Source organism: Aspergillus affinis (genome assembly GCF_023601865.1).
Source record: "Aspergillus affinis strain CMG 70 chromosome Unknown NODE_200_length_40107_cov_84_204097, whole genome shotgun sequence".
NCBI classification, from domain to species: domain Eukaryota; kingdom Fungi; phylum Ascomycota; class Eurotiomycetes; order Eurotiales; family Aspergillaceae; genus Aspergillus; species Aspergillus affinis.
The window spans coordinates 14,603-39,286 of NW_026515981.1; the positions used below are offsets into that span (position 1 = coordinate 14,603).

The 24,684-nt window shown below is 53.1% G+C and overlaps 7 protein-coding genes across 7 annotated transcripts; 2 read left to right on the plus strand and 5 right to left on the minus strand.

Annotated features, from left to right (window-relative positions):
- Window positions 1-26: 26 nt before the first annotated feature.
- On the minus strand, window positions 27-1,862 carry KD926_004216 (ABC transporter ATP-binding protein; the record flags this gene model as incomplete). The annotated part of the gene is made up of 4 exons (XM_053095037.1): window positions 27-743; window positions 883-1,073; window positions 1,153-1,268; window positions 1,348-1,862. 4 exons carry the CDS (start codon window positions 1,860-1,862, stop codon window positions 27-29), a joined length of 1,539 nt encoding a protein of 512 aa, XP_052950253.1.
- A 116-nt stretch (window positions 1,863-1,978) lies between these two features.
- Window positions 1,979-4,639, minus strand: KD926_004217 (uncharacterized protein; the record flags this gene model as incomplete). Its single annotated transcript, XM_053095038.1, has 7 exons — window positions 1,979-2,127; window positions 2,212-2,965; window positions 3,013-3,159; window positions 3,210-3,489; window positions 3,546-4,202; window positions 4,252-4,445; window positions 4,511-4,639. The coding sequence occupies 7 exons, from the start codon at window positions 4,637-4,639 to the stop codon at window positions 1,979-1,981; spliced, it is 2,310 nt and encodes a 769-aa protein (XP_052950254.1).
- Window positions 4,640-4,817: 178 nt separating this feature from the next.
- On the plus strand, window positions 4,818-7,693 carry KD926_004218 (fungal specific transcription factor domain-containing protein; the record flags this gene model as incomplete). The annotated part of the gene is made up of 6 exons (XM_053095039.1): window positions 4,818-5,196; window positions 5,251-5,333; window positions 5,491-6,255; window positions 6,327-6,764; window positions 6,848-7,104; window positions 7,186-7,693. The coding sequence occupies 6 exons, from the start codon at window positions 4,818-4,820 to the stop codon at window positions 7,691-7,693; spliced, it is 2,430 nt and encodes an 809-aa protein (XP_052950255.1).
- A 1,333-nt stretch (window positions 7,694-9,026) lies between these two features.
- Window positions 9,027-12,263, minus strand: KD926_004219 (Na+/H+ antiporter Nha1; the record flags this gene model as incomplete). Its single annotated transcript, XM_053095040.1, has 1 exon — window positions 9,027-12,263. The coding sequence occupies one exon, from the start codon at window positions 12,261-12,263 to the stop codon at window positions 9,027-9,029; it is 3,237 nt and encodes a 1,078-aa protein (XP_052950256.1).
- Window positions 12,264-13,173: 910 nt separating this feature from the next.
- Window positions 13,174-16,526, minus strand: mvp1 (sorting nexin Mvp1; the record flags this gene model as incomplete). The annotated part of the gene is made up of 7 exons (XM_053095043.1): window positions 13,174-13,289; window positions 13,414-13,709; window positions 14,157-14,293; window positions 14,374-14,967; window positions 15,015-15,136; window positions 15,214-15,966; window positions 16,022-16,526. The coding sequence occupies 7 exons, from the start codon at window positions 16,524-16,526 to the stop codon at window positions 13,174-13,176; spliced, it is 2,523 nt and encodes an 840-aa protein (XP_052950257.1).
- A 517-nt stretch (window positions 16,527-17,043) lies between these two features.
- KD926_004221 (uncharacterized protein) lies at window positions 17,044-20,466 on the minus strand (the record flags this gene model as incomplete). Its single annotated transcript, XM_053095044.1, has 2 exons — window positions 17,044-17,742; window positions 17,797-20,466. 2 exons carry the CDS (start codon window positions 20,464-20,466, stop codon window positions 17,044-17,046), a joined length of 3,369 nt encoding a protein of 1,122 aa, XP_052950258.1.
- Window positions 20,467-21,231: 765 nt separating this feature from the next.
- KD926_004222 (uncharacterized protein) lies at window positions 21,232-24,114 on the plus strand (the record flags this gene model as incomplete). The annotated part of the gene is made up of 2 exons (XM_053095045.1): window positions 21,232-21,396; window positions 21,457-24,114. 2 exons carry the CDS (start codon window positions 21,232-21,234, stop codon window positions 24,112-24,114), a joined length of 2,823 nt encoding a protein of 940 aa, XP_052950259.1.
- Between the last annotated feature and the right edge of the window lie 570 nt (window positions 24,115-24,684).

Below are 24,684 nucleotides of genomic sequence, written 5' to 3' on the forward strand. Positions count from 1 at the left end.
GTTGCCAGGAGGAGAAAAGATCGAACTCACACCCCGGCATCATCCAACCTCTGAGCCTCGCACATCTTCGCATACATCCCGCCCCTGGCAACCAACTCATTATGCCTTCCAACCTCGACAACCTCCCCGGCATAGAACACAAAAATACAATCCGCGTCTCGCACCGTCGACAACCGATGTGCCACCGTGATCGTGATCCTGTCCTCTGAGGACCCGGACTCCATCAACGCCTTTTGTATCTGCTTCTCTGACTCCGTGTCTAGCGCACTCGTCGCCTCGTCGAGTAGAAGGACCCGAGGTTGACGGATCAGGGCCCGCGCGATCGCGATCCGCTGTCTTTGTCCTCCTGAGAGGAGATGATTGCCTCCGCATGGTGTGTCTAGACCTTCGGGGAGAGAGGAGATGAAGTCCCATAGGTTGGCAGAGATGCAGGTTTCTTCCAGTTTCTCTTCCTCCTCTCCTTCACTTTCTTCTTTCGACGGCGATGATGACGACGATGACGTTTTGCCCATGGTATGGAGACCGAGATCAGAAACCCCCAGCAATATATTCTCACGAATCGTCCCAGGAAAGATCATCGGTTCTTGTTGCACGAGGGATACCTGTCTGCGATAGAGGAGCGGGTTTAGTGATGATAAAGGGGCTGAGGAGTCGATGGTGATGGTTCCGGTTGTCGGATCGTAGAATCGCTCTAGGAGGGAGATCATGCTGCTTTTTCCGCATCCTGAGGCGCCGTGGTGGATCTGTGGGTTTTGTTGGATGGGATGTTAGTGTGTGTGTGTGTGGAGGTTGGGTTTGGTTTTGAATTTGGTTTTTTTTCTCTCTAGAGCTGGGGGTAGAGGGTAGAGGGTAGAGGCAAGAGAAAGTGAATGTGGTACTGACTGATAGAGACACGTTCTTGAGGACCTGTGTGTTTGGCGCCAGGGGGTACGAGAAATCCACGTCTTGGAAGTCGTAGGAGCGACATCCATAGGCGGGTGCTTCTTTGCGATTTTCGTCTGTCTCACTGATTGTGCCCCCTAACCCGTCGAGCCAGAAGTAGTAGTTGGCGGATTGGTTTGCCTTGGTGAAGCCTGGAAGATAAGGAAGAATGATTTATCAGTATAATTCGGTTTCTAGACGTGCTTGGACCTCCAGAGTCACTGTACTCACTGCTAGCGAAGCTGAAAGCCAATGCGGTGGCTTGGCCGGAGAAGTAAATGCCCATGAACGATACGATGAATTGATAGAAGCTGATCTCTCCATCGTTGATCAGCTTGGATCCCCACCTGTTTTTGTGAGTCAGGTCAGTCGAGTTGATCGCTTATAGACAGTCTCGCAGAAAACAGGAGTCAAGAGAAGACTCACCAGAACCCCAAGGCCAGGACAAAGTACTCTACGGACTGGGTGAGCGAGAACCAGATCATCATGTGAAACATCGGCCCGCTGGTCTGGGAGATTGCGAGGTCGAGCTCGTCGACGTATTTCCTCAGCACGGTGTTCTCGATGGCGAGCGATGAGATAGTCCGGATGGCCATAATAGACTCCGATGCCACCGAGGCGCTTGCTGACAGCCTCTGACCCATTTGGTCGTCCATCTTGGTCTCGAGCTTGACGCGTGCGTAACCGCCTAGGAGCATAGGCGGTAGACCGGCGAAGATACCCACCAGTCCGAGTTTCCAGGACACGGCGATCGCGACGATGCTCGATGCGACGATGTTGATGGCGGACATGAGGATAATGGCGACGGTGAATCCCATTAACTCTAGGGTGGCCTGTGGGTAGAAATCCAGCCGGCTGATGAGCGCGCCTACTGTGTTTTCAGGCCGGTCGAAGAACTGGAGGTCCTGTCGGAGGAAGGAGTCTAGGATTTCTCGTCGCATCTTTCGGCTGAGGGTCTAGGTTATAGGTACATTGGTGTCAGTTTCGTGATTATAGAACTTGGAGCAGAACTCTTTTTTCTTTTATGGAAGCTCACCTGTGCGATAGTATTGGTCGATCAGCCTATGATGAAGTATATAACCAGAATTCCGAGTGACATGGCGAAGAAGATCAGTGAGATGAAGTTGCCGCGAGCAACCATGTCAGGAGAAGTAAAGACGCTCAAGATACTGCCCAGCAAGAGGGCTTGTCCAGGGTTAACGGCAGCTGCAAGTGACAAGTGATGAGCAAGCGTAACGACAATGCCAGTCTTCATGGCCAGAGTTGGGGAGCCTTTTCATGACCACTCACCTCCTCCGATGCACGTGGCTCCTGTGACTCCAAACCAGAGCCATATCTCAGGCGTCGCTCTCAAAAGCCTCCAAATGTTACGGTTAATGCCCGTCTTCTCGTACAAATCATGGTCTTCGCGATCTTTTCGTACAGCCAGTTGCTTCGCCTCGGCCGTGCGGATCTTGACAAGAGGCTGAAGGTCGTCTCCTTTTTCTGAAGCCTCTTCGTAAATGCTTGTGTCCTGCGAGCCGTAGCTCTTCTCGACATTAGTAGGGGTAAGATCCTGAGCTTTGACGAGAGTGGCATATGTCCCGTTCCTAGACATGAGCTCTTCGTGACGTCCCCGCTCCACAATCCTGCCCTTGGACATGACCACGATGTTATCCGCGTTACGAATAGTCGCGAGCTTGTGGGCAATGACGACAGTCGTACGGTTCGCGGAGGCGCTGTTGAGGGCTTTCTGGACAATGGCCTCGGCGTGCGGATCAAGCGCGCTGGTCGCTTCGTCGAGGAGCAGGATCTTGGGCTCCGAGATGATGCTGCGAGCGATGGCGATTCGCTGCTTCTGTCCGCCCGATAGCAAACCACCTCTCTCGCCGATACGTGTGTAATATCCTTGAGGTAGATTCTGGATGAAGTCGTGCGCGAAGGCGAGCTTCGCGGCTTCTTGGACGCGGTGCATTTGGCCGTCTTGCGATGCTGACTCCCATTGGGTACCGACGAGGCCGTTGGCGATGTTTTCGAATACGCTGCCGTTGAAAAGCACCGGCTCCTGTTATTTTTAGGGATGTATCGTGCAAGTCTGTGGCACGCACTTACCTGTTGAACAAGACGGACATTCGTCCGTAGCCATTTGAGGTTGATCTGGCTGATGTCCTTGCCATCTAAGAAGATACTGCCTTCGTTAGGATTATACCAACGTTCGAGCAGGCCGATGATGGTACTTTTCCCCGAACCGGATTGACCCTTTCTTTCATTAGGGAATCCCAAGACAGATACGATCGGGCACTACTCACCACCAACGCTGTGACCATGCCTTCCGGGATATTGAGTGTAAAGTCCTCCAAGACAGTGACATCTGGGCGCGTAGGATAGCTGAAGTTGATCCCATGCAAATCGAAAACGCCAGTCATGTTGTCAGGTTTGTCTCCTGATTCGTCGAACGGGTTGATCTCGGATTGTCTATCGATGAGCGCGAAGAGCTCCGACGCTGCAGTGGCTGCGCGACTGAAGGTCGCCATGTGCGGTGTGACTTGCATGACCGTATTGGCAGCCATGATGACAGAGAAGAGAACACTGGCGTCCGGGTAAGTCCGGGGATCTTGAAATGAAATGACAACCTGGGCACTCACGTAAAGACGGTTCCTAGGTCAGAGATCTCGCCGCGGTCGAGCATGGCAATGCCCTGCCAGAAGGCCAGGCCCATACCCGCGTAGACGACGAAATACTGTCCTCCGAACACGATCCCATAAAGTTTGTTCTTTTTCATACCCTTAGTGTACGCGTCCTGCAAATAAATGTCGTACTTGGCCATCACTCTCGGTCGAAGATTGAAGGCCTGAAGGGTTCGAACGCCTGCGAGGACGTGCTCGGCGTAGCTACTGGCTTGAGCGTAGACCTGCAAGACCTTGGTCTCGATCTTGGCATCGATACCACCAGCTGTGCCAAGCACAATGAGCAGAAGTGGCACCATAAAGATAAGGATTAGGGTTAGCTTCCATTGCGAGACGAACGCGATCACGAAGGCCGCCACGAAGGTGGAGATGGCTTGGATAACGATGCCGAGCTTCTCTGCAATTCCGGATTGAATGAGTTTGCCGTTTGTGGTCGCTTGCTGCGAGATCGAGCCGGAGGCGTCCTGGTCATAGCAGGCGATCTCCTGGCTGAAGGCAGCCCGTAGATAGCCGTGTCGGACATTACGGGTCAAGTGGTACGCCACGTAGGTAAAAAGGGAGGCGTAAATGTAGGTAGCTACGAGACGGGCGACGCCTATGTAAACGAACTGGAGCCTTTAGTATCGTTAGCATAGGACCCTGTCATCAACTAAGATGCTCTTACGTAGAATTCTGCACGGCGGACATGAAATTGTCGGGGATCGAGTCCGCGTTTGAGAAGCTGAAATCGCTAAGCAGCGTCAAGAAGTTTCCCATGACCAAATTGACCAGGGCGAGAGCAACACCAGACACTATCGCGGCGCCGAAAGCAATCCATTCGAGGATATGGAGCTTGGTATTGCCGAAGGAGAAAACTCTCTGCAAGTTCGATCATTCCAGATCGTTAGCCAGGATGCGGCCATCAGCTCTCTCGATAGACTTACCAGTAAACCATTCTGACTTTTCTTCTCGACGGACCCGTCATTTTTTTTCCCAGCTTCAATTGGGATGTGAACATTGTTGACTTCTCCGGCCGTTTTCTCGGCCTGTTGAGGACCCAAAGGAGGAGCCATTTAAGGGGAAATACGGAAATGAGTGGACAATTGACACAAGATGACGAGCTTGCTCAATCTTATAAAAGATAGTGATTAGCAAACAGAAAGGAGTAAATATATAGAGAACGAGAAACGAGAGCAACTCACTGGTTATTTAGGCTTCTATAATGACAGACAATCCCCAAGTTTTGCCATCATGACAGAACGCGCGTTTCATCTCTACTCTCTCATGCCCCGGGGGCTTGGAGGCTATCTCGCCCCGTCCCCAACCCCTGGGGACCATGACATTCACGATGTTGGCGCTGCACAGAGCGTATTACACATCGCAGAGGGCGTCAGGGCGGAGAGCGGAGCCTCCGAGAGGCCGAGACTCTCGGAAGGTCGCGTGCGCCGAGGCTCCTTCTCTTCGCATTCCAACGTCCTCCGATGCTTTCAACGTAGTCTATTGACTCTGCACGCCTTGCTTGCTTGTGAGATGGAAGAAGACCCTGTTGTTTCTTTCTCGCAGGCAGAGGAAAATGAGGAACGAAATGCTGCTGCGACCGAGAAGCTGGCCGTGGGTATCCCGATTTATTGTTTCTACTACCTATGTGACATCATATTTTATGGCTGACCAGCTTCGAAAATAGTGTCATCGATGTCGCCAACGCAAGGTAAAATGCGACAGGAGGAGTCTGTGCTCTCACTGCGCCAAAGCTGGGGCACGATGCTCGTACGCAACCGGCCCTAAGCCTAGAGAAAGGCGTCAGAGGGTGATGGTCTCGACCACATAGTCAGTCCTTCCTGCCGAGCCCTAAGAAGATGAAATTCCATATTGAGGTTGATCAAGCGACTCTAAATTGGATGTGATATCGAGGAAAATCGACGAGCTCAGTCGGAGGATGAGCCTGTTGAGCTATGAGTCGACCAAGAAAATCGACGCTAATCAGCAAGACCGTTACTCGTCTTCGTTCGGACCAACACCATCTGCTTCCTCGCTCGGCTCTACGCCAAATCTAGGATCCCTGCCTTATAACACCGTCGGCGATGGTGTGCGTGAAGTGCACGGCAACTCGTCCAAAGCGGAGTACGAGGGAGAATCGTCGCTGTTCGCTCACGCCGTCTTCGCCAGTCGGTTTCTGCAGAATGCCGTGGACAACGCGACGAACGCCGAGGTCGCGCACGAGATGGGAAACATCCTGGACAGCCTCCGGGCTGCCGTTCAGTCTGGGAAACAACATTCTGATACGCTCGGTAGCCTGTATCCTCATGCTACAGCGATGCCACCGGGCTCGACGACGCGCAATCTCCCTTTGCCGCCCACCGACAAGGTGTTCATGTGCTTGCGGATGGCCAAGGAATGTCCGCAGGTGGCTACGCTCTGGTTAGGCGATTTTATCAGGCCCGCCCAATTTAACGACTACTTTATCAAAGTCGCATCGCCGGGCCCGGCGATTGAAGCCGACTTGATTATCGTCCATTGCGGTCTGTTCTGGCTGTTTTGCGAATGCTCTAAAGCCGTCTTGGACGAGGAAACGAAGCAAGATTATAACGCGCAGGCGTTTCATTGTGAGGCAAACCTCCAGGCGGTCCTTGCCAACCTTCGCTTTCATCAGCCAACAAATATGGACTTTGCATATGCGATGGGCATGGCGGTAAGTTTCATGCGAGAATCAACCCAGAAAAAAAGTCACACTCCAACTGACGTATACTTACTACGCACTAGGCGTTATATTGCCTTCAGAAGAGCAAGCCATCTGCCGCGTGGAATTTCATCAATTCAGCCTCACATATAATACAGGCTCTTGGATTGCAACACAACCTGCCTGCAGGCATAGAAGGAGCGGAAGAAAAGGCCCAGAAGAAGAACCTGTTCTGGACGATATACATGACCGAGAAAATGCTGTCGCTCCGCCTAGGTCGTTCATCGTCCTTTCGAGATCAGGACATTACCTTGACCCGTTCTGGTATGCAGCGTCCCGGCAGCACCTTCTTGGCTGAGTTGGCACCTGGATGGATCAATATGGCGAGTATCCAAGGCCGGATATATGAGGAGATCTATAGCCCAGGGGCCCTCATGCAGCAGCCGTACATCCGGACATCCCGTGCCCAGGCTCTTGCGGCAGAGTTGAAAACTGTCATGCAGCATGCGCAAGACATACATGTGAGCTTTCCTCGGCCAACTAGATAGTATCATCCAGTTATCTCTCCGAGACAATACCGATGGCTCTGACTGACTGGACACAGGACCATTATACCGTAAATAAAGGACAAGTACTAGGGCTGGATTACCACGAAATAGCCAGATTGTCTGACCGAGTCATCGGCCTTTCCATGCTGACGCTCATCTACCGGAGCATTGCGCCAGAGAAACCCTCCACATCGGGATTTTGTCACGAGTGCATCGACACCGCTAGAGAAACGCTCCGAGAACATGACCGATGCGTTGCCGTCATCACCAAAGCGCAAGGGAATACCGTGTTCCTGGAAGCATATATAAACTGGTTCGTTATCGATTGATTCATTCCCCTTCCCTGAGTTCCGTTTCTCAAATTAGATCAGGTTAACCTGACATGATATAACAGGACCATCATCCAGTCCCCCTTCATCCCTTTTATCATTCTTTTCTGCCATATCATCGAGACCTGTGAGGCCTCGGATCTGGAACACATGATCGGTCTCGTGCAGACGCTGGAGTCGACATCGAGCTCGAGCGCATATCGCACGTGTAGCAGGCAACGGGATCTCTTTAGGGCGTTATACGACGTCGCGGCCAAGTACGTCGAGGTTAAATCGTGCGCGCACGGTGCGCAAGCCGGAATGTCGTGGTCGATGGAGAGTCTCGGGTTCGGGGAAATGGACTCTGCGGGGATTGTGGGACACTCGGGGACGACGAATACCGCGGATGCTCCTCCAAGTCATTCGCCGTCGCAAGTTGAGGTGAATAGGGATGTGGATGGGCTGGTTGGGCCTTGGGCGTTGCAGAACCTGGTAGGTGGGGATGGGGACCTGGAGATGGATCTCTCGGGGGTTCAACTTTGGGATTGGTTCAATAAGAACCAGTCTATTATGAGGATGCTTGAGGATACATAGAGAAGGGGATGATGTATTAATGAGGACGCCTTTACATGATGACAAAACCGTGAATTAATAGTTAAGTGGAAATATCGACTCTAGTTACTATCCAGAGAGATAGAGTAGCGAGAGAGAGAAACTGGGTATATTATAATGCATTATAGCGCAAACACTAGCCAGTGTTCTCTGAATAATGAAATGAGCAGGAATAAAAATATTCATAAATTGGTTCAGTGATGGTTAACCTCGTTAACAAAAAATTAAAAAAGAAAAATAGCATGTCCACGTTTCGATCGTGGGTCCTCCGGGTTATGAGCCCGGCGCTCTTCCCCTGAGCTAACATGCTGGGATGATTGGGGTAGTTCACTTTTTATGACTATATTAGCCATTGTAAAAAGCAGATGTTTTATTATTCACTTAGTTTCTTGGCAGATTGCCTAAGGCAGGTGGCGTAAAGATCTCTGATAATCATAATATTCAAGCGTGTACCTCGCTTATTCCTCAACTGCCTTAAAAGAAAACCCTTCAAATTTAAGCGAGTTACCTAGGCAGTCATTTTACCGAATCTCATGATCATCTTGAACCCTGAACCACGTGAATCGTTTACACAAGTTTATAAACAAATGCGCCAAAAACATCTTAGCATACGGGGTAGCACCTGTAGTGATATAGACAAGAACATTCAATTGATCAATTGATCAACCATTCCTCGATACATAGCTCCATATCCATGGAAGTAAACAGAAAAAATAGTCTATATTAAACAGAACCCACCGTCTGTTTCGACCTAACAAATTAATGGATATTGAAATACAACACAGAACACAGAAACAGGGGAAAAGAAAAAGAACAAGGTAAAAGAGATGGAGCCAAATCTAATTACAAGAAACGGTTCGATCTTGCTCCAGAGTTCAGGCAGCATGATTCTGATCGGTCCGAGGCAACCAAACATGTCCAAGGCGAGAACCGATAGAAGGGAAAAGAAGCTTGCCAAAAAAAAAAAAAAAAAAAAAAAAAAAAAAAAAAAAAAAAAAAAAAAAAAAAAAAAAAAAAAAAAAATTAATTCTATACATAAAAAAACACTTATGCAATGAGAGCCGCTCAATCAACGCAACACAAGAGGGTCACGAGTCCAGCAAAATTGGGCAGTTTGGTGTAGTAGCTGAACGAAATCTAGATCAAGATTTGCCATGCGGTGCCCATCCTATGACACAGAGGTGTTTTTTCTTGGTTTTTCTTGGTTCTTTTCTCACCGCAAGATCCAACTAAGCTCACCGCCTCTCCTGGCCGTTCGATTATTCATTGTATAGTGCTGTTTTCTTTCTTTTTTTATCATTTCCTGCTGAAATCTTTAAGTCTCTCGACCCTTCTCGCCGCCCCAGGAAATTCGAGGCTGATGTCCTCGGTTCGACGACCCGGATCCGTTACCCTCGCTTGAACTTCCCTCATCGGTTCGGGTTCGTGCAGGCTTTGTGCCATCCGCAAATGATATCTTGCCGGGCACCTGACGGAACTCGCCGTCATCCTCGCTGTCGGACTCTTCCACGGCCCCATCCGAGTCATCTTCACCGAGGGCGGCTAGACGACGGCGCCGTTCAGCCGGAGTCTCGCCAGTATCGTCCAGATCGGCTTGCGGCGGAGGGCGTGTGAGACCGGCCGCCTCTCGCAGTTTCGAGGGCGGTACACGCGCCGTGCCGTCGTCCTCAGAATCTCTGCGCGGCCGAGGACCAGCTGGAGCGTCCAGAGCGGTGGTGCGGCGCTCGTCGGCGGCAGTCCCGCGAGTAAATCGAGCCAAGGAAGCAGCGACATTACCACCCGGCGCCCCTCGGTCAGATCCCTCATCGGTCAAGTCGCTACTGTCAGTGGTGAAATCGTCGTCATCGTCAGCTGCTGGGTCAGCTTGCTGCTGTTCAGTGTCTCCAGCCGTTGTCTGAGCAGGGACCCCGGCGGCAGAGGAACGGCGGCGCTCCTCCTTGACGGCTTCTTTCTCTTCGCCGCGGGCGACGTCCTTGACTCGCTCCGGAGCGTCGGTTTCTTCGACCAGCTCACGACGGGCTTTGGGCCCGAGACCGCGAAGCTGGTTGACAAATTCGTGCTTGTTCATCCGCTGTCCCTTATGGCCAACCCCTCTCTTTCCAATGCTGTCGTCTTCTGCCACCGTGAAACGAAGTCCGTCATCAGCCAGCCAATCGTCGGCAACGTGCTTGTTCTTGGCGGCTTGAGATGACTCGGGTTCACCCTGGCCGAACCAGGTCCCCATGCGCGTAATGCCGCGGCGCACGGGTGCAGCGGCACCGGTGTCGGCCTTCTTGTCGGGCGTGGAGGAGGCGGCGGCGGCGGCGCCAGACGAGGAGCCGGCCGAGGGAATAGAATATTTCTTGATAACCTCTCCGTCTTCGTCCTCGACAATGATGGTATTTCCAAACTGGTAAGCGTGCGCTGAGCGAGCCTTTGACTTGGAGGCCTTGCCAGATCCGGCAGCAGCATCGGTCTTCTCGGAAGCCTGCGCGGGCTGGGAGTCGTCCTCGGTAGCGCGGCCCTTGCCGAAACCCATCCAGTCGCCGAATCGTTTCCGGGCCTTTTCGAAAGCGGTCTTGTCTTCTGGCGCCGGCTGCACACCATCACCGCTATCGGGCTTGCCGTTGGGTTGACTCTGGGACTTGGCGAGCTGTTCTGACCTCGCCTTTTCTACCTTCTGCCGCTCCTCTTCGACGTGCTGCTGCTGCTCACTAGGAGACTTGTGACTGATGTTCTCCGTTCTCAAAACATTACCTTCCTCATCTTCAATGATAAGGTTATGTCCTTCCAAGTACACTTCAATGCCCGCCTCGCGTCCGAAGCGCTCGCGTTCCTTCGACGGTGGGGAACCACCGCGCTCAATCTTTTCACGTTCAGCCTGTTCCTCATCTTCGAGCTTCTCGTCCTCCGTTCCCGGCTGGCGCTGAGGTGCGATCGCAGACTGACTGATAGGGCCGCCCGCTCCCGCATCACCACGACGGCGACGGCGACGAGGTCGTTGGCTACGCGGCCTCCCGGGAGGTGCATCGGCATCTTCATCCCGCTGTCGGCGCAGGAAGTTACCAGGAACGCCGATGGGAGGGAGGGTACCCGGGGGGTATTCCGGCTCGTTGGAGGATTCTTCCAGCTCATCTGCTTTCCGGAAAGACATGGAGCCCTTGGCAATGGACTGTACACGAGGCAGACGGTTCATCCAAGATGGACCCTCCTCGTTGGCCTGCGTGTAAGACAGAGTGATGGTCAAGGTATTGATGCGCTTTCCGAGCGTAAAGACGGCAATCGACGAGCCATGCACTAAAATCGACGAGATGACCATGAACGTTGTGATCGGCCATATCAGTCGAACGACGTAGTAGTTCGACGACCCAGCCTGTGGTAGTTCACTAGTCGGGTCCGGTTGAGTGTTGCCATTCTCCAGCTCGGCTCTAGCCAGAATGGCCGCAAAAATGGCACCGACTCCGATGGGTCCAAAATGACCGGCGAACAGGGCCTCTCGCCAGGTTTTCACGTCCGGTATAATAGGCTTCAAAATCATCATGATGGGAATGCGGCGGAAGAAGATAACGAGGAGGGCAATCACAACTAGTCGCCAGGGAGTCAGGCCGAGGTCGGGGTTGTTGTAATCCTCCCAGGGAATGATAGATCCAAAATAGACGAAGTAGGCCAAGTTCAACAGTAGATCGATGACGTTGGACACGTGCGACTCCTCCGTCTTCTCCGTAAACCAACCGTCGTTACTGAACCCGACACCGCAGGCGAATCCAATTAAGAGATCATCCATGCCCAGCAAACTGCCGGAACCCGCACAGAAGACCGCAAGTACGAAGTAGAAAACCAGGAAACTTTCACGATCGATCAGCTGTTTGCGTTCCGCCAACTTGATGGCATGACGCGCAAAGTATCCAATTAGAAAGCCGAAGATGGCCCCGACGATACATTCGTAAAGAATGGTGACACAGAACCAGTTCAAGGACACCTTGCCGGCATCAGGACGGTATTCCAGAATGTAAAACGATAGGTAGATGAAGGGAAAAGCCATGCCGTCATTGCAGCCGGACTCGGCGGATAGAAGATCTCGCAGATGCTTCGGCACCCGCTTGGCGAATTTACCCTTACCTACGACAGACGAGGCCAAGACAGGATCGGTGGCCGTCACACAGGCAGCACACACCAGAGATTCAAGCCAGGAAAGAGGCGCCATCCACCAGATGAACAGACTCGTAATCAGCCAACCCCAGGTCATGACCGGCACCAGTAGCAGGAAGACCGACTTCCAGTGACGCTCCATGTAGGCCTTGGGCAGTTCGACACCGACGGCAAAACATTGTACCACTAGGACGATGCGAGAGCATTCCAGCGTGATCTTGTCGACATTGCCCCATTCCATGGGATTGAAGAGGTTCGCCGCATGGGGTCCGAAGATGATCCCGCACAGGGTCGCGACCGTCGCCTCACCAATGTACAGCTTCTCCTTGACGAACAGGGAACACAGCATGAACAAGCCGGTGAACCCGCCAAGGATCATGTACGCCAGGTGAGGCTTATCGATATCCAAATGGTCCCAGGCCATGATTGGATTGGAGGGACCAAGTGGACCTCGTCGGTAGTCTTGTTATCTAGAGCCCGGAGCGTCCCTCCGCGTACAACAGCGCTTGCCGAAGTCCCTACGCGCGTCTTGTCTTTATCGCACAATTATGGTTTTTCTCGTGAGATAGCAGTCCTTTTTATCGCCTTATGCGAGGGGTTGCACACCCCAAAGATAAGTCGGTCGATCGGAGAACGGAAGAATCAGGTCCGACGTGGATCTCGGCATGCCTCGGAGGAAGGGCAAGATAAGTCCGAGCGATGACGCGCGAGGCGTTCTGGGCGAGGGAAAGGGTCGAAGGCTTCCGCGAGCTCGTTCTGGGGCTGGAGGAGGGATCCTGTCGCTCTGCCTGCAAGGGGGACGACGATTGCTTAGCGGCAGCACTCGTGGGGGAAAATCGACGGACGGGGACCGGAAAATAATAAAGTATAAATATGAAAGGGGCACTCCACCACGAGGAAAGACAGGTTCCCCGGGGGGGGGGGGGGGGCAGAGAGCGAGAAACCCATCATTCGATTGGAGACCCCGGAGGACTTACCTGGAGATAGATCGATCCGTCGGCCCTTCCTTGCCGGGCGGAGAGGGCAATGGACAGAAGCAAGCCGGGGAGACCCCGAGGGAGACGAAAACTCAAACACCAGAGGGCCGACAAGAAATGACAAGAAATGACAAGACAAAGTCAAGAGAGGACAAGAGAGAACAAGAAGCGACCAGAGCAGGACAAGACTCTGGGCAGCAGAGAAGAGAGGGAGAAGGGAAGAGAGAGGAAGAGAGGGCTCCAGGGTAGAGGCCGCGAAAAATCAGGAAGCGAAGACCAAGAAATCCAAGAGTCGGGCCAAGACCGACATACTGAGTCTGATGACGATGGAGGGAAGTTCTGGGGAAGGAATCAGAATCAGATGCGACGCCCAGACGCGGCAGGAGGAGACCCGGCGGGGATTTGCCAGGCGAGCGTCAGTTTCACTCGCGGAAGGCTGCGCACTCGCGGCTTGGCGGAGCGGACCCTCTGGTCTAGTCGGCGTTAGTTAACTTAGTTTGCTTAGTGGTTGGGCTCGAGCCACTGGATGACGATAGTACACGAGATGAGCATGAGACTGGTGAGTTGCAGGGGCAGTGGCACTTGACGACCACTTACTGGAGGATCTGGACGACTTTCTGCTTCGACTCGGCGCCTGGGATTGAGTTGGGGAAGGAGGAGGGCGAGGGAGGAAGAAAAGATAAGGAAAAGCAAAAATGAAGAAGGGTGGGCGCTGACTCAGCCAACCCGCGTACGGCATCCGCGCCCAGCCCTGCAGGGCGGCCAAGACTCCCGTGACGCCTGCCCATTGGCCGCCAGCTCGTCCGCCCCCACCGGCCAGTCGGATGGGACTTGCCGATGCTCTCAGGTACCGAAACCTGCTGGGTGCCCCGGCCGTGAGACGCTCCATGTCACTGGTACTTGGCCGGCTACGGAGTACCAGATCCTCCCTCTACGATTCTACGATATCTAAAAAAAGGCAACGAAGACATGGGTCACAGCAAGAAGCAGCCTAGTAGAACCACGGGGTCTGGTTGGTTGCGGCCAGAAACTCAAAATCACATTTAGATCACAATCTCCAAAAAGATATCGCACTCGACAGTATATCCGGCTAAGGTGTCACACAGAAAAGCAACGACGGGCTTCGTCAAACGCAGGAAAAAAAAAAAAAAAAAAAAAAAAAAAAACACCTAAACACGGAAAGCAAGAAAGTAAAAAAGGAAAGAAAGATATGACCCATCAGATGACAAAACAGAATTCTCGAGCCATGAGGTGATCAATCATTCAATCAGTCCCCTAACGGCATCCCTTCCACTTGATCACTCAATGACCGCCAGTTGTCAGCCTGCAGTTCCGCGTACTTGACCCGCTCCTGGCTCCAGTCCTGGTGCAGGCGGCTGATGTGATACTGGCTCTGTTGGAAATACAACAGCTCGTCGCGGATGCATTCCGTGATGAACACCCCGCGTGCGTGTTGCTGTACAATCGATTCCTTGTCCTGCCACCCACGTGCCCCCCGTCAGCATTGGGATCCACTTTGGAAAGTTTCGCATTTTCTCGAGGGTTACGGCGCCTTACCTTGAAAATCGACTCCTCCATCTTCTCAATCTCGCCCGGCTTGACGGTGCCCTGAGGCCGAGTACGCAGGTCTTGCAGCTTGCGCTCGTTGGTCTCGATGCGTCGCTCCAACTGCGGAATATTACTGCGCGCGTACCGGTCACGTCGGTCGAACATCTCTCGCACGCTAACCAGGCAGTCCCGCTGGCGCTTGAGGTCCTCTAGAATTCCCGCCTCCCAGGCCCGTGCCTCGTCCTCGAGCAAGCTCTGGCTCGCGGACAGATGGCTGGCAGTCGCCTTGATGCCCTCGTTAAGTAGAGGGACGTCGTTGGTGTCGATGGCATAGGTGTCTCGAGTCACTTCCGTTAGTGATTGTAGTCCGAGAGAAAACCGCAGATGGTCCGCGGCAAGCCCTTCGTTGCGCTTGGCCAGGCGGTCAAGCAGTGTGCAGAGATTAATATAGACCTCTGCCGACCGTTTGACCCCGCCTCGGACCGTTTCAAACGTATCCGTCAGACTGGCCGGCAGCGAGTCCTCCAGGTCCGGAGGAAGATCCTTGCCGGTGAACTCATCCTGAACCGAGATCGTAGCTTGCTTTCGCCAGACAGAAAGCTCCTGACATCATGTTAGCCAAACGCCGTCAAATCCTCAACGATACGTACCGTAGGTACGGTCAAAAACATAATGACCAACTGTTCCTGGCTAAGAACCGGATGACGAACGAGGGCATTGGTGAACCGAACGAGTCCGCGACGACGCTTTTCGAGGAATGATGTAGAGTCCGCTGTAAAGTGAGTGCCATTGACTTCAGTCGAAAAGAGGTGAGTAAGCTTTTTTAAGCAAGCCTTGCCATTTACGTACCTGAAAGTCTCTTCGGGGGAAGAAGGGGTAACTGTCGGAAGGGGTACCGTTTGTGGAGACAGTCCAGTAACCAGACAAAATCGCTGTATCGACGGATGACGGTGCTTCCTCTCCGGGCGGACTTCACCTCGTAGTTGCGATGCTGGAACATAAACATGCCCTCCTTTTCCGGTAGCAGGGTGACGGTGATTAACTCCTCCAGATGCGGACTGGACACACGGCCAATGCCAAGGGACCGGCGGCGAGAATTCGACTCGCCCTGCACATTGCTTGAAGGGCCGAAGCTACCAAGTCCAGCTTGGACAGGCCCGCCTCCAAGTCCACCCGCAACGGGCGAATTGCCGAAGCTTTCGCCCCAGCCAAGCCCTGCGCTGCTAGCAGCAGATCCCGCATCCATTTGTCCATTTGCGCGATGGCTCGAGGTAACATCACTGCGACCGCTTTCCTCACCAGGGCGATTGGCCCAAGCGTTCGTCGTCGATCGCACACTCCCGTAGCCATTCAACACGGGGTTGTTAGAGTCGGTTTGCGCATGTGCATGATCGCGGTGTAACTGAGGACTACCCCAAGGGTCTGATTCTAGGCCGCCCAATGTGTCGCGACCGGACCTGCGGGAATGTGCGGAGTTCGGTTCTTGGGCTTGCGTTGAGCGGGAAGGGGGTGTGGCTGGTCGTTCGGCGGGCTGGTCGGAGGTGGCAGATTCCTGTCTCGCCTGCAGCGTGTCCAAATATGAGCTCTGAGGAGTCGGGAGCTCTTGAAGGAAGTTAATAGGACAGTCATACAATCGATAAAGCGGAAAAGCTCTTACTCTTGCGTCGATCATCGACCGCGTCAAATGTCAAATCCTCGCCCTCCTGCGCAAGACCTACAAGCGCTAACAGCACATTGAACTCGCTACGACCGAGGCCATTCGCGTCGTCGCCGTCGCCCGAAACAACGAGATTGAGAATCTTCGCCTGGTCGGTGGCGCTTAGTCCGCTGCCGGACAGGATCTCCCGAACGGAGGTCAAGCCCACCCGGGCGCCGACGCGATCTCCACCCGACAGCACCAGGTCGTAGGCGTCAATATAGCTGTCGGGAACATCAGACTCTGGCAGTAGTGTTTTCACGATCTCATGCCGGGCGGTTCGCTTGCTTGTATTGTTATTCCAGAGGGAGCTCGAACTGTCGTCGTCAGCGAAGAGGGAGGATGAGCCCAGGGCGGAATTACCACCACCGAAGGGTTCGTCGGCGAAGAGGGAGGACTTGGATTTCTGAGCGGATTGAACCCCCGGAGAAGGAGAGTCCTCCGGAGATGTGCCGAATAATGACATGAGGAGTGGTAATTATGTCTAGAAAAGCGACGCAGCAAAGAACCGGGTCCAACGGGTCTCCTGTTACTCGATGAGCGGAGTTCGGAGACAATAATGGGGGGATGGGACGGATCAACGCGAGCAGCACCAAGGACGAGGAGCTATTCAAACAGCACCCAAACGAAGACAAAACACAGTTGCCCGAATATCGATTGACAACTCGAGTAGATCCGATGAATGGAGCACAAGAGGGAAAAGGACCGGCTTTTCCTAGTACATGGGTGTGGGAGGGAGTGATAAGGACGAGAGAGCAACCGACGGACTTCCTTGGGGGAGGCGGGCGGTGGACCACGCTAGGCTACTATTGGACAGCTATGACGATATCGTGTTTACCAGCCCATGTGAGTTCTGGAGTATACCACAGATACATTCTCATTAACACCGGTGTCTCTTGCAAATCGCATAGTTTACATTTCATTCATGCTGTAAAAAAACTCCAGACCGAGCCCGAACGGGGGTATATATACATCTACTTTCATTATATGCCTCCTTCGCTGGAGCTGTCGACAGCGGGCTCGCTTGCCTCGCGACGGGCATCCTCCACGGAGGCCATGGTGAAGTATCCATTCTGGACAAGAAGATCCTGCCATTCTTTACTGCCGGTGGCAAGGATAAGAGCGGGATTGGTATCGATGGGAAACCATCGTTCTTTTCGAGTTTCAGACTTGCTGCCCCCTTCGAGGGCCGCCCGACTCGCCCTCGTCTGTCGCACTCTCTTCGTCCCTTGTCCTTGTTGAGAGAGTAGCCCGCTTAGTTGCAATCGGTGCTGGGCCAGTCTGAGATCAAACGCCATGATGGCTCGAATGTAGGGCCCTAAATCCTCCGCGATTGGGCCGATTCCATTCTCGAATGACGGGGATAATCGCCCCGTTGGAATAGGGAATACGTAGTCAGCTCGCATGACGGGCTCGAAGGCCCTAAGAAAATCGGCGGGCGTGGGGCCTGGTGTTTTAGGTCTGGTGATATGTGCTAATACCTTGGTGGACTGGGAAGCCTCGACATCGGGTTGATAGGCTGGTCGGGAGACCTTGTCCAGAAGGACTCCAAAGGTGCTCCCAATGGCTTTTGAAAGCGAGGAGTAATCAGGAGCAAGATCGGCGGCTAACAGTTGGTGACCTTCTATGTAGTTTGTCCTCTGTTTTTCAGAAAGTTGAGGCACAAAGGTATCGACAGGATCCTGAGAGTTTTTAGCATTGTCTACTGTTTCGTACAAGGGACCGCCCTAACTTACCAGGCGGTGATCAAGAGAGCAACCAGAGCCTAGGATATCGAGGTCACTTCTCCTATCGAAAAGGTCGTCTTGATGTCGCAGTTGATCAAGTCGTTCCTGGTTGGACTGAGACGGAGTAGACTGCGGCAAATGCCTGCCCAAGCCTGATAACCATTCACTATCCTGGAGGCTCAATTGCCACCAATCCAGGGACTCCTGTTGAGGCTCGACCATGTGATCTAAGCTGGTGCTCATCAACATGTCCCGACTGAACCAACCCATGAATCGTTCGTATGTGTTTAAACTGAGCGCCCTCACTGGGTCACCATCTTCGTCGAGGTCCACCCCTGGAGGCCACCTGTCGACTAACCAGTCCAGGCCAGACTTTTCGCTGCCCACCGCCATTTGACACCAAAAATCTAGCTCCATGATCGACCGACGGAGATCTTTGCCTGTAATAGTGTAGAGGTGATCGATGGCTTCTCGCTGTATCATGTGGCCTTCGTTGGCAGCCATTAGAAGTAGATAGTCCACAACGATGTGTTGGGGAGGAGCTCGGTATCGAAGAATGGCGTGAAAAGAGATGTCGTCGAGGGGAATGAGCTTTTCATCATTGCAGGTAATGATTATTGGACGTCTTGATTGCTGAATGAGGGAGAGCACACCCGACCAGAATTGCCTATCCTCGTCAAACAAGATGTCTGCTTCCTCCAGAAGGATCAAAGACTGTTTCTGGTGACGAGGAGCTTTCTGGTCACATTCTTTTTCAGGCTCCTTCTCCGGAGACTTTTCCTTTTTCTTCGGAGCTTTGGCTGGAATTGACTTGAAGAAGCCTACCAGCTTGTTTTGCTTAGTATCTTCCGACCCTAGATCTGGAGACTCAATGTCAGGAGTTTGACTATTTGAGTGCTGTTCACCAGAGTTGGCGTGTTGTACAAGATGATTCCGTGTCATGTCACCAACGCGGTCCAGGATGTCCTTAGCGCTGCGCCGGTTGCCCGGCGTTATCTCAAAGACCTCGAAGTCAAGCTCTTTGGCCACCGCATAGACGGACGCAGTCTTTCCACACCCGGAAGGTCCGCTGAGCAAGATGGCATTCGAAACACGGGGCTTGTCGGTCTTGGATTTGGAAGAACCACCGGCCAAGTCTGCCGACCTTACAAGAGACTTTTTAGATGTAACAGTTACATCACCAGCGAGTTCATCGTCAGAGCCACTCATCTCACCCAATTCAAACGCCTCATCTTCGCTCGAGACAATGAACCCGTCTAGCTTATCCGACTTGCGCTTCTTCCTTTTTTTCTCGTCCAACTTTCGCTTGGCTTTTTCGGTATCCTTAGAAGATTTACCAGTATCGACAGCCGAAACCATGAGGTACTTCAACCAGTCGCGGAGCATGGATGCTTCACGAGCAGACTGAAGAACATCGTCCGCGGTGCTGGGGGCATATTTATGTGTCCAAAGAAGGGTATCGTATTGCCCACGGTCAAAGGCTGTCATCGAGGACCCAGTGGAGGAATGCAATTTCCGGATGGCGGGATGGCAGGTACTGCTTAGAGAATCTTCATTCGGGGTGGACAGACATGATGGAGAAAGCTCTCTGGTAACTGCCTTTTGTAGAGTAACCCCACTGGCCACGGCTCTGCCTGGGGTTCGTAGTACTGGTGCAGTATCATGGTGATAGCCCTGGACCTCAGGTGAAAGAACGTTTTCCTTGTCATGGATACAAATGGCTGCCATTTTCGCTTTCTTCAGGTGTATGTTCAGGGGAGGCTTCGGGGTCCGTACATCCTCCGTATCGATCCCGCGAATGTGCGTGAAATCTCGTGGAGGCCATACTGGCTGAAGAAGGTCGGGAAATTTAGGCTTGGGCTTGAAGCTGGCGAATGATGTCGGGTTGATGCCTGGCCTTTTTCTGTCGGGGTTCAAGCCATTGCTAGTCGAAGCCAAGGGTTCGCTTGGTGTTGTGGCACCCTGTTCCGAGCCATGGCCAGGCGATGAAGTGGGTAATGTATCTGCCTGAGTAGGCTTTTTCCTAAAAAACGGATGCGTCGGCTTCGGTGGTGATTGTCTCTTTGGCGCGGGTGCTGGGACAGGAGCTACGCTTGGAGCGCCGTGTCTTCTTCGATCACTGATGATATCGTCGATCAAGACTCCGAGGCCTTTCCTGGCTTCATCATCGCGTCCATACTTTACGACAAGCAACGCTTTCTTCCCGCCGTCTTTCTGGCTATTGGCCTTTCCCCGCTTGCTGATTCTTTTCTTGGGCATTTCGTCAATGGATTCAGGCCCCGGTGAGCTCAACAGCTTTCCATTCGGAAACAATTTAACTGTTTTTTGTCTTGTAGATCTTCGTTCCGCCGGTTCGTTCGTAGATGCAGAAACGCCCGAGGCATGCGCAGTAGATATACTTGAGTGTTGTTCTGGCTGTCCGTGTTGGTCGGAGTCGTTCTGGGTGCTGAGAGTAGACCCGTCGTGGACGGAAACGGCCTGAGATTCGGCTGCTGGCGTTGCATGACTTTTCTCTTGTGGGAGAAGCTCATCTACCGGGTTTTTTTGGCTCTCTAAAGCGCCATCCGTTTGTTTGCATCCCATAAAACTCGCAATCGATCCATTTTGCCCGCCCTTATTGTTCGACTTGTCCGTCTTGCGTCTCTTCCTCCTATCCGAGTTGGGGTCGTGTTCAAGCATGGGTGATGTGTTTTGAGAGTTGATTAATTGAGAATTCATCGAGTGAGAGACATGATTGCCGGCGGAGGATTGGGGTTTTAGGGACGGTTCATTTTCATATATCGAGGCATCGTGGGGGACATTATGTGGAGGTATATTGACTGGTATATCTGCTAGACATGAGTATTATAAGACTGAAAAGTGAGGGAAATGTGACCTTTTCGAAAGAAAGGGTGGATATTGCGCTGCTCGCTTTGCTCCATGGCCATAGATCCCGGCAATATACCCATCGGATGAGCCAATGCTCATCGCTCGAATAACAGTCGGCTAGAGGCGGAGATTGACATGAAATTGAAAAAGAATAAATACAAGGTAGATATGATGGTTTGGGTGTATCCCTAAACCGAAGAATAGAGGAGATGGGACAACAATGGTGAAAGGGGTGTCGTCGCTGAGAAAGGCATCATTGAGGGAGCGACACGGCCGACGACGCACCCAAAAGACGCGCAGAGGCGCGTCTTCCGCGGGGGCCACTTTATGACGGGGTTGCTGCCTGAGGGATCTGGCATAGCACGATGTCGAGTGGGCGGATGAGTCAGCTGGGCGCATAAAATGCATCGAAGCAACGCTAACCACAATAGGTATCGCCTCGGCGTCGGAGGAATAGAAGATCCAGAAATTTTTCGGGATGGCATCGAATTGAATTTCTTCATGCAGTGACATTGATCCAGCTTTTAGCGGCACCCGTCGCGCAATTTGATATTCTACAGTTCACGCTCTGCTGTGATGGATTTGCAACCGCCGTCGGTGCTGGCTCAACTGCCTCGCCCTTTGCAAGCCTCTACTGGAAAAATCCGCATTGGTGAAGTGCATGGGTTGGCCGATTCCAAGAAGCGCAAGAGATATGAAGTAGCCGTTGCGGTCGATGGAGAGGCCGTGAACATCTATAATGTATGCACTAGAATCGCGCTGACTTTTCAGCTCAGCGTTGCTAAAATTTCAACCTCCTAGGTTCAAACCCCAAAGCTCGTTACCTCCTACGCCGTTCCGCCGCAGTCTTCGTTTTCGTGCCAGCCATGCTCGGTGCGCAGAAAGCTTTCGAACAAGCCCGTTGTCAAGCGCCAGACGTACGTCGCAGTCAACCCTCAGCGCGAGATCAAGTCCTTTGTTGAGGAAAGTGGTGGCAATGGATCGACCGCACCTGTGATTTCTTCGTCGTCTTTCTCGGTGAAGGATTCGGACAGCCCGGCCATTTTTGTCGGTCTTGTTCCGACTGCCTCTGGTGCTGTTGAGAACGACGATTCGTTCGATGTGTTGGCGGTCCACGAAGACGGTCGCGTGCGCCGGCTGGCCGCTGACCTGCAGACTCAGCGATGGAGCATTCGGCCTAGCGAGCTGACGCAGGGCTCGAGCGATACCGTGCGTGCATGCTTCCTCGTCGAATATGAAGATGCGAAGAAAGCGCTGCTCAAGAAACGCCAAGACCTTGCGACTTTGGCCCTGGGTAGCCTCACAGACTCCGGTGTGGACGAGCCATCGATATTGTTGGTTGTTTCGCACCCTACTGGATCCCAGCAAATCAAACTGAGCGACGTGAAAATCTCCATGTTCTCGGTGCCCGGCAACGTTAAGTCGCAGGCTCGCTTGGACGAGTCCCAAAAACTGAGACACCTCATCACTGTCAGCATCCCGGATATCGATGCTCAGGAGACGTTCGAGAGCCGTGGATTGGCCTGGGATTTCCACGCCGGATCCGCAGGACTGAGTCTCTCTTGCCGGAAGGGATTCATCAACTTCGATCTGTCGCAGTACAAGCCAACGGCGACTTCCAAATTCATTCTCGAGGATGAAGAGTTCTCCTCGGTCATGCGGATCTCGCCGCAGACGGTAATCGGAGCCGGCAAGTCAATCATCGGGCTGTTTGACACCCAGTACAAATCCATCCAGCGCAGTATCGCCTTCGAAGATGTGCCTAGTATCTCGTCGAGTCCCAAGGCGCCAACGACCTTTATCAGCTACTTCGCCAAGCTCGGTATTGCCGTCGCAGCAAAAGGCAACATCTTGTATGGATTTGACCTGAGCTCGTCCCACGCGACTTTGGCTTCTTCGGTTAAGCGACCCAGGGATGGCCTTCTGATCGACGCCATCGGACGCGGTATTGGCTCCTCCGCCTCGCATTGGGACGCCTCTTCCAAGAAGCCTCGCGTCGAACAAGTGAACTCGCTGGGTCTCACCTCACAGGAACAGATCGACCGGTGGAACCAACTAGCCAATGATCTCCGCGAGTCCGCCAAATCCAAGAATGCCGACGCCTTTGACCGGGCAGTCCAGGCCTACTTCAACGTGGACGATTCGAAGAACCTGCCCACCCGGGGTCACTACGTCAATGTCGAGCTTACCCTATTCCTGTTAACGTTCATCTTCTCCGTCCAGGATGCCGGTAGCAGCCAGGACAAGCTCTCCGCCTCGTCGACCCTGCGCCTATCCATCGACTTCTGGCCGTTGAAGACCAGCGCCTGGCTCATCCAGCTCGGCCACCTCTCGGCGGACAACGTCGAGATCGCGCTGCGCCGGTCCCTCAAGCCACGCATTCTGCCTTCCCTGCCCGTCGGCTCCTTCGTCCAGGCGCTCATCGACTCGGACGCCACCCTCCAGCGTCTGCTCAGCGTCCTCCAAGGCCCCACGATCTTCAACCCAGACGAACTCGCCTACGCGCTCAAGACCTTCCTCAACACCGCCCACGCGCGCTCGCTCGCCCTGGAAGAAGAGACGGCCAAGACGCTGGCCATCACCTCCGGCGGCGACGAACTCGACCAACAACAACCCCCGCCCACTCCCACCGCCGCGGCCACCACCATCCAAGACGCCCTCAAGGACATCTTCCTGGGCCTGAACACCACCATCCAGAAAATCCACACCCACCCCGCCCCCGCCCTCACCCGCTCCATCCGCTCCGCCCTCTCGCGCACCGACATCCTCTCGCTCGTCCACCACCTGCGCCTCTCCCTCGCCGTCGGCGGCCACACCACCCGCTTCACCGAGAACCCTCCCACCCCGATCTCGCCGCACCAGACTACCCCCACCCTCTCCCTGGACACCATCGCCACGCTGCTGAACGCCTCCGTCGACGCCATCGGCCCCTCCGGCTGGATCTCCGCCTCCGACCTCACCGACGCCCCGACCCGCGAGATGGACCTCATCGCCGACATGAAATCCGAAGTCTCCGCCGCCCTCGCCGGCGTCGAAGAAGCCGCCTACCTCACCGGTATCCTGCGCGAATACATCCGCTACACAAACTCCCTCCACACCCTCCCTGCCAACTCTGGTTCTAAATCCTCCAAGTCCTCCAAGAACTCCAAGTCCAGCAAGGACCTCGTCCCCGCCAAGGACGAAACCGAAACCAACGACCACGCTCCTCTCGTCCGCTATGAGAAACTCAACGGCGCTGACCTGATGGTCTACGGTGCCCCTGACGGTGATGATGCTCTTGACGGCGACGCTGGTGGTAAGCTTCTGCCTCTGTCTCTGAAGGCGGTGGCTACTCACGACGTCCCCTCGACGAAGGTCAACAAGGCTACCGGTGAGGTTAAGTCCAGGAGTAGTCGTGAAATCGGATATTTGAAACGAAAGGCCGTGGGCAAGTATTCGTTTGAGAGGCTTCTTGTATAGATTATCTACATTCTTTTTCTTTTTACTGTCCTTGTTGATGCGTGTTGCTACTTACTTATTGAAATGGATGGATGGGGTTTTTTTATGTGATGTAGATGTTTTACTTTCTTTATTTTTTTTTTTTCTTTCTTCTCCCTTTGGCCGTGTAGGCCTGTCTGTTTATCACTTTGTCTATCTAGCTAGTTAGACTTGTTAGAACAAAAATGGAGTTAGTCATTTTGGGATGGATTTTCCTTTTCCTCTTTCCTATTTAGACACTTTCTGACCTCATTTTGTATCAGCACACACATTCTAGTCTAATCACAGAATTGTACAGTACGAAGATGTAAAAAGTCAGACTGAAGCATGATGACTTGTCTCTTCTATCTACACTCTACATTCTATCATTTACAGTTTACGTCTACAGACTATGTCTACAGGCAAGGAGATATTAAGAACCAACCAATAAATCGCAACACTTATATACATTGATAAATTCATCTCACTATATGCACAAAGACAGACAGATATATCAAATCGTATCATATCATATCAAATCCCACACGTACACTGCTGCAGGTAAATAAATAC